General features: G+C 35.6%; 1 protein-coding gene across 1 annotated transcript; it reads right to left on the reverse strand.

Moving 5' to 3' along the window:
- Positions 1–6,981: 6,981 nt before the first annotated feature.
- Positions 6,982–9,421, reverse strand: LOC106136053 (uncharacterized). The gene is made up of 3 exons (XM_013336489.2): positions 9,212–9,421; positions 8,346–8,517; positions 6,982–7,476 (listed from the first exon to the last, which is right to left on the reverse strand). Exons 1-3 carry the CDS (start codon positions 9,419–9,421, stop codon positions 7,247–7,249), a joined length of 612 nt encoding a protein of 203 aa, XP_013191943.1. The 3' UTR covers positions 6,982–7,246.

Below are 9,421 nucleotides of genomic sequence, written 5' to 3' on the forward strand. Positions count from 1 at the left end.
GTCGCGGGCGGGATGCGAGACGAGAGAGCGGACAAGCGGCGGCGGAGGATGCGGAGGCTACGTCGACGAGCGGCCGCGGGGAGCGCGTGGGTCGCACTGGCTGCCTCCGCTGCCGCTCGTTGCGAATAATCCATACCCGAGTAGCGAGGAGGCTGTATTTACCGGACCGAAGGGCGGTCGGGCGAGCCAGCTCCGGCTGCTCTCGCGCCCGTGCACGGTACCGGGCACCGTGAGTCTCATCATGTTGACACAATTTCAAATAATGCCACATAATTTTACAACCATGCAGTGATTGCTTCCTTGTTGCGGTACACGCAACCGAACTAAAGCTTTTCCCACGTACAAACTCCGAGCTCATCCTCCGATCGCTTAACTCGAACAGAAACTTAGTTTCCGAACACAAATATCATTTATCACGTCTAAATGGAAAAGTAACGTTGGCAAATTGATGTTCTATTCAGGTTTAGTTTGTTAATTGAAAAGACAGGAACCTTGGGTCGTGCATTGGTTTGATATTATTAAATTTGATTTTCGTTCAACATTATTTTTGTCAATTTTATTTTATGATTTTTCAAAAGGTCTGTACTCAAATAATCCACTGCAATAATTTACAACAAAAAGTGTGTAAAGATAAGGTTTTAGAATAATAAAAGTGTCTAACGTAGATTTCTTGTTTTTGTTATTGCTATAACAATAAATAATGCTGACGTGACCAGTTTATTTGTCGTTGCATTAGGAAGCAAGTGGCCACCGTAGAATACCTGCTTGTTTTAGGATGAACTTTGTAAGATAAAGGTGCGGGTTTAATGGTCCTTTTGGAATATTACCAGCAAAGAGCAATGAATAAATTTTTCCCGACCATTAGTTACTTCCCTCCAATGGCAGCAATCTGTGTCGGTCTTGTTTGTTTATTGACCATATCCTTTGTGTTCAAATGGCTTTTCAGAATGATTTAATACCCGCTCACTGGCTATTGGGTTTGTCGTCCGATATTTTTATTCGTTAACTGAAAATATGATTTATCTTCTTCTTCCCTAAATTTATATATCTCTTACACTTAGGTATTCTTCACAAGAAGATATAATAGCTTTTCAACTTTACCAGTATTTCTTAATTCATTTAAAGGTTGAACTTAAAATTTGCTTGAATGCGGTATAATATTTTGGTTACGAGTAATATAATGTTAAGGCAATTTTCGGCCAAAAAGGGAAAGGGCGGAAGGCGAGGAGTAAAGTGGATGACGTGAAGGCCAGTTCGCCTCTCAAGAGGAAAGTAAAAGATGTTTGGGCCGCGTCAACTGACATGTACATTTATGAACGCTTCACACCCTCTTCAGTAAAGGCAAAGATTGTAGAAGCTACTTTGCTAGTGACTAGGTAGATGCTTTTGTAGCCGAAATAGAAAGATAGATATAGTTTATGGATATAAGGAATATTTTTTGATAAGTTTTTTTAATAAAGTGTGTATAAATATAAGTATCAGTTGGTTCATCTATACTAATATGTTTAATATAAGCTGAAGAGTTTGTTTGTTTGAACGCGCTTATCTCTGGAACTACTGGTTCGAATTTAAAAAAATCTTTTTTTAGACTCTTTTGAAGGCTTTAGGCTGTATAACATCACACTGCAACTATTAGGAGCGAAGAAATAATGGAAAATGTGGAAAAAAACGGGGAAAATTATTCATCCTTGAGTCAATGATGCCCAAAATAACTATTCCATGCGGACGAAGTCGCGGGCACAGCTAGTTCTGTATATTCTTGTTGAAATTTTTCGCAGTATACAATTTTGGATACTTTTGATTATGTAAGTTCTACTAGAACTTACTGGAACGAACGTACGTACTGAACGTACTGCGAAAAAATTTCAACAAAAATATACAGAACTAGCTGTGCCCGCGACTTTGTCCGCGTGGAATAGTTATTTTGGGCATCATGCATGTCATATTTTGATCAAACATGTCTAAGAACACTTGCACATAAATCAAATTTAATAAAAAAAAAAACTATATTGAAATCTCTTCATCCGTTTGTGAGCCATGATGCCACCGACAGACAGACAGAGACGTCAAACTAATAACACTCTTATTACGTCGGGAGTTAATAAGTTAGTGACATTGCATAATAGACACAACATCAGTGTGAAATAATTTTTGCACCTTATTTACGAGTACATAAGTAATGCCGCTTTAGAACAGAATAGCAGTATCGCGGCGCGCACTTTAAGTGTGATGATTTTGAACCTCATCTACATATTTTTAGACACCAGTAACAAAAAGATTTTAAAACACTATAAACATCCATGCATTTTGGAATAAGCGATTTAAACTTTTAAATCAGTGTATATGGAAATTCGGTATCCAGACAGCCCTCGGTGCGCGATCAAGGCCCACTGTAATTCTACGAACAATTATTCGTGAAAAGACCTCTTGGCCAAATTCAAAATAAAACAGTTCGTATATTTATTAAATTGAGTAAAGTGCTACTTGAGAAATCGGTATTGTAATTAAATTATAATTCCCTAAGTGCCTGGTCTTTTGCGAGCTTGTTCAATTGAGAGTAACTTGGTTATCGAGAGGAGTGTCAGATGTTTCGAAGTATACCTTGGTGTCAGAGTTTTATTTCAATATTTTCAGAAATTCCATAACGTGATTTAGGTAGTTTGTTTATTAAAAGCAATATAACTTACAAGATTTCAATATTATAATAAATGATGGTTGTAAGTGTGCGTAGTATCTGATATACTTACGTTAATCCACGTAAAGCCTACCTACATTACAGTAAATTTGCTAAGGAAACCTAGTTCAGATGCGACGCTCTGCTTAACCCGTTTATTCGCTAATATAGAAGCTCGCTTGAGGAACTTTAGTCTAATTTCAGTAATTTTACACTTTATTATCGGTCCTTATGATATACTTCATATCTATCGGTTGGAAAACATCAAATCGATAAATTGATTTTAACAAAGTAAAATTAATTTACCAAAAAACGTTGTGCCTTTTAGAATTAGTAAAAAAAGGAGAAAGACACTGTTAATTATTTTCTGACGTTACGTCGAACCGTAATAACAGTAAACGCTACGTTTCCTTTTTATAGTCTTTTAAAACATTGTAAGTTGAGCGTTTTGTTTTCGAGGGTTCAGCGAACATTCATTTAACAGAAGTTTTTATGGTTCCGTCAGACAGAAAACAACGTCTACTAATAGAAATTCCTTCGAATACTGTAAATGGAAAGACGTGCTGGGTAACAGTGTATCTGACTCATAATATCTCGTCCGAGCCGGGCCGAAGCTTTACCGGAAATCTGTTTCTATGTAGCTTTATTTGGGTATTAAAGGTAGATGTGGGTTTTGTCCCAATATACGAGTAACAGGTTATTGCGTAGCCCTGCCCGTTATCTTGTGATATGATATATTGAATAAACATTACGTCCTCGCGGGAAAAGATAGGGCGGGGAAGAAAGCAACACCAGGGCGGATTTATTTGGCACGTTGCTTGTGATGTGGCAATACAAGTATGTAATCAGTACGTAGGTATATCAATATGATGTTTATTTTACGAGATATTAATTATGGGTGTACCTGTATGGTACGGTAGATAGTTCAAATATGAAGAGTAAATAAACAATTTTGTTTGAAGAGAAAGTGTAATAAGTTTCAAAATTAGTAATCATTTAAACGTAGGTATTCATTATTAATAAAGATTATATTTATTTATCCCCGTTTATAAGAAAGAAAATGATCACACTCTCTAATCTCATAAACTACACCGGGGACGAGTCCGGAAATCGAGTCATCGCCCTTACGAGTCTGCTTACCTGCATCATTTATTATAATAAAATTTCCGCACACTTCTTAGATATTGATTTTTTAAATGAATTAGTTGTTTGGCGCTGATCAGACATCAAATGAGATTAGATATCAACCAGTCCGTATAAATATTATTCATTTCACATTTAGTGAAATGAAATTTGTTTGTTTTTCTTTACAGTTAAAACACTGAACCGATCTCCATGAAATATTGTACCTACACGTAGTATGGAGTACGTAGAAATACATAAGGTTATTTCCACGCGGGTGGAGCCGCGGGCGAAAGCTGGTAAGAATTAAGAGAAAGAAGAGAAAAGCTAAGGCTCTCTGGAGTTTACCTTTCTCATATTATCAATAAAAGCATGAATAAAACTATTGAAAAATTACGTTATTTTTGACGTCTAGTATGGTGTGGGGGGAATATATCTGCCCTGGTGGATTTGGAGCTTACCGGGCTACTATAGTGTTTTAAATGATAGAATAGAATAGAATAGGTTTATTTTCAAAATTGGATGCAAGTTATCACTTATTGACGTCACATCACTTAAATCTAATTATAACTACTACCGCTTCCAAAGCGCATGTGTAGAAGAAGCGGCGGAACAAACTACACTGCAGCATTTTCATCGGAAGTCAATTTACAAATATAGATCTCTTAAATCTTAATCGTGGACGAATGCACATCGTCGACATTAAAAAACATGAATTAATGTAGAACTAATTATGTCAATACGAAAATTTCGTCTGATTGATTTTGACTTGATTTCGACAGATTCAGATAACAAACTTCAAGTCAAAAATGATGAATAAAAAAATGAAGAAAGTTTTGAATTTTGTATTTGAATAATTATTTGCTTTTCAGATTAAAAAATAATATGTTTTATTATTTATCACTTTTGAAATCATTGTTTTCAAATTTAAAGCGCTCTATCTTCCTTTTCACGAAAGGTTTCGTCTTTTTTTAACTCTTATAATTAAAAAAATATTAAATTATTTAATAAACTGCTACAAAATCCTACAATTGTGAAATATGAAAAGCAGACTGACATTTAATGTATAATAATTTCAGAATTTGCTGCCCAATTAAAAACAATTATTTCAATAGTTTCTCTAGCGGAACTAATCACTGACCTATATATTTTAACAATGACAATGAATGTCACCATCATATAATTCGCATGTTATGATTTTGATGTTAATTGTGTTTTGGAAAAGTGTCTAATAATGAAACGTGAGTGATCTTTTCTTTAATGTCAGTTGTAGTATTACGCATTTTGTATAACATATTTTCGTCAACTGCTTTTTGCAGAAAAATGTACATACTTGTATAATTTAAAATCTCTTGATATTCAATCTAAATTATAGCGAGCTACCACCTTCATCATTATCCTTTTAGCGTTAGTCCCAGTTATATCCCCACCTCTCTGGAGAGAGGCTCTCTCAGATTTGTTGTCACACGAAGCGTTTTACATTCGAACTAAGCAGCTTTTGCAGGGGAATCTAAACCTTTGAACATAGTTATGTTATTGACATATACACATCCAGTTGCCTGAAATTGTAGGTTTCCTGAGGATGTTTTCTGTCCGTTAGTTTCGGTTAGCAATTAAAAAAAAATACCTATTTGATACATGGCCGCGGAAGGATTTGAACTTGTACTTTCCTGTACATCATGTTTGAATGAAGAAATATGCGGAAAACTTTACCGCACGACCACCGACTCTATATCTCAAGTATTGTACTTAATAAATATAAATGTATGTGATGAAGTATTGCCAGCTGGTAATTGATTTATCGGGAGACGGGGCGGCGAGACGTCCCGTTCCAGGCATTATTCACTAAAAACATCACTTAACCACTGCGAGGGGCCGAGAGGAAATGGGAATCTATGTTTTACATAGAGGCCCTGCCATTATGATCACTTGTAACTTATAAATTATTCTTCGTGCTGCCTTTGTGGGGATATTTGATAAGTGGATTGAATTGAGAGGTTGATTTACGAGTATGTGCAGCAGATCACTTTGTGTGTGTCCAGGTATATTGTGACAGTACTTTTTAAAAGTTATTGTATTTTTACCTACTGCAATATGTAACATCCCGTTAAGTCATTTATTAATTTATTAAAAAAATTTCTTCTATTTCCAGGAAATAGAATCACTCGAATCTTTTCCCGTTGATATTAGCTCTGACTAATGCACCCAAACCATTTCGGGGTCTGTTAAAGACCATCAGTGCATCATCCGATGCTGCACATCGTTGTAGCGCTACGAAGTGTGTAGCGCAGACGTGTGTAGCGCCTACGACGTTTATAGCGCCTACAAAACGCGTAGAGCCGCTACGAAGTTCAACCAAGTAACTGATTCTTGCATGCAATAAAGGCAACTTATTTCAAACAATTATAGCATTAAAATATCATTGTAAATGATTCTGACATTCGAGATAATGGCAATCTTCTTATATCTTTCACTATCAATCACTTTGAGTAAAGTCAGCAAAACGATCTATCTGTTTATTCCGTATCTAACCAGTGGCCGAAGGAAAAATAGCTTAGGACAGATATAATTATTTTTATGCATGGTATACTGTATCATATAATGTTCCAAATAGTTTTGTACATGTTGAAGATTTATTATAATCATCATTTATTGGATTTAATAATATTTTTTATAAAGTGTGGCATTGTAACATGTACTTTTAACAATCTTACTTTTATTAGTATAAGATATTATATCTGTAAAGGCCACTTCTGATTGTCGGAAAAGGCTAAACAAAGATTCAATTGTTTAGCGAAGACTTGGTTTTTTCCCAATTAAAAGGAACTTAGAGAAACTACTAATGATAAATTTGTTCTGGGCAAGAAGTAAAAATTTCCTATCCAATAAAAATTTCTTGGAAAGAAGTAAAGAAGCCCGAGTCAGCATCATATTAACTAGCTGTCTCGTAGATAAACGAAAGCGTTCATAGCTTCCATAACATTTTCCCATATTTTCATGGTCCATGAAACGAGTAGAATACGAAAACAAGTACAACAAAATGCTGGAAGCATTTTCCTTGATACAATTCATTGTGTAAATAAAATTTCCTTTTATAAAGAATCACATAAATTCCCCAATCTTCTTTTGCGGTTGACATGTAATATTTTTGTCATATTTTATCGAAAAAAGATGTTGCCATATTGTGAAAACATACGAGTAAATATCGCTGACAATGTAGTTTAGTTTTATGTTTCCCAAAACAAGTACAAATTACGTTGTGCTAATGGTTTATTCTATTAAATTATGCTGAATTCTGTTATGAGATTTAATGCTTGGTTGGTCTTTTAAAAATACTTAATTGTTTCAGAACGAACACACGATTTTATGTTCCGATCATAAAAGTACAAAAGTTAGTAATAAAATTGTGGATATGGACGTATCAGTAGTCAAATAAAATACTTATTTCTATCACAGTTCTTCATGAAGGTTTTTAACATACAAGTACGATCGACCACCAGGTGCATTATAACCTATTTTGGCCGCCAGTTGTTCGCATTCGTCCTCTGTTTCTGGCATCTCATCTATTCTGATGAGGGCGTAAGCCGTGTGGTCTTCGCAGCACATCATCCCTATGAGGCGCCCCACCATCTTCAGACGGATGTCAGCTAGTTTGATCAGCGGTAGTGGATGCGGTTGTACTGTAATAATTAACATTTTTAATTAATAATTTAATTTATACCTTTAGGGTAGTTTAGAGAGGTCAGAGGAGGCGACCAAAGGACGAAATGAATATTAGATTGTGCATATTTAGCATCAAAAACTATTGGAATTCCTTTTTCACTACAAAAAAATAAAATAAAAAGTGACTACGCAGATGCGCTAGAGCTTTTAATTCAAGGTGCGTACAAAAAAAAATTAAACTTCACACACCATCACTTTTATAATAAACGATCCCTAGCGTAGCGTCGCATACATAATATACGAGTATGAACAGCTTTTGCTACTAAATGTACGGTAATTAAGGCACTCACGTATAGCGTAAAGTGAAGTGGCAAAACTTAAATCATAAATGTAATAAAAACTTTAAATGCAATTTATTTCTAGGTTTACCGCGTGTCACATATATATACCTATATAGGTACAAAATAAACAAAAACGAGGTGTTTAACGAGTAAAACTGTTACGGTCATTAGCCGGGTGCTGTGAAAGGAAAAAAAAAATTGTTTGAAATGCTACCTGTTTATTACCATTACGAGTCAAGTCAGGCGGGGAAAGTTAGGAGCGGAAATGGCGCTCCAGAGAGCAAGAGAGGCGGCCGGGAACAATATTGTTCACCTTTACTGCGCCGCTTGATGGCTCCATGACCAAGCATAACGTTCTTAACGCATAGTGAGCAACCTCGGGAGTTTTTCATGCCTAGATGCTGAGGTCCTGAAGCTGTGCCGTGCTTTACAAGAGAGTCGTAAGGTGCATAATACAATATACTTAATCCTTATTTATACCATACCATGTCACGGCACAGTATCACCTGGAATATCTCTATACTGATCAAAGAAGTATCAATTACTCTTAGAGCGGCGATCCTTCCTGATAAGAGCCCTGAAGGCACCCGGGGTGCCAGCGTAGAGGAACAATATAGTTAGTCCAGGGCGCGGCTCCATGAATAGCGTAGATCGATGCCATTCAACCCCGAAGTATGGCGCTGCTGCGTCCACCAATTCTCTAAAGGTATCTAGTTTCTGTAATATAGGTGATAAAATAACAAAATGTTATAACCCGCTTAGCATTAATTGAATACCAAATTTGAGGGAATCAGCACCATATTAAAATAATAAGACAACTCTAGTTGACACATCTACATTGTAATATGAAGATTTATAATAAAAGTTATTGGACAACTCTCCAAGCTCTCAAACCTCCCAAACAAAATATTCACGTTTCTTTTAATATATTTGTACTCATTTCTATTCAGAATCAAATCATTGAACTTTTGTTCGAGTTAAAATGAATAAAAGACTTTTATCTGCAATATTAGATTGCTTAATAATTTCGCTGTTTTCTAAAATCAAAAATACAAAACTTATACAGTAGTAGAATGTTTGAATAATGCAGTCTGAGGTTCAGAATTCTAAGGCCTCTGTAGAGATAAAACTGATTTCACTTCGCATGCACAATACGGGCTAACACGACGGAATTTGCACTGTCTCCATATCAGAGAGATAAGACGAACACGTATTGTAACGTACGTATAATTTTGTACACATATGTTAAGTTTATTTCCAAAAAGAAATGTATTTATGATGACTGAAAAAAAAAGACTTCACTTATGTGATTTTAAATAGAATGACTTCGTATGACTATTTTATGAACTACTGAAAAATAAAGGTATACCTACAACAATTCCACTATTTTGAACCATTACTTACTACATACCTTTTTCAATGGCAAAGAGAATACAATGGGATACAGTTCGGTGGTGTTCGCCCAATTGTAGAAAATTTTCCACATACTATCGACAACTTCATAGGGATTAAAGTATGCCCCTTGTTCGAATTCTTCGCAGGTAGTATGGTGGGAGCCACTCCCGGGGCCCACCGCCGCACTGAACAAAACAATTTCAAATATCCGAATCCACGTAAACAT

Source organism: Amyelois transitella, chromosome 2 (assembly GCF_032362555.1).
Source record: "Amyelois transitella isolate CPQ chromosome 2, ilAmyTran1.1, whole genome shotgun sequence".
Lineage (NCBI taxonomy): Eukaryota > Metazoa > Arthropoda > Insecta > Lepidoptera > Pyralidae > Amyelois > Amyelois transitella.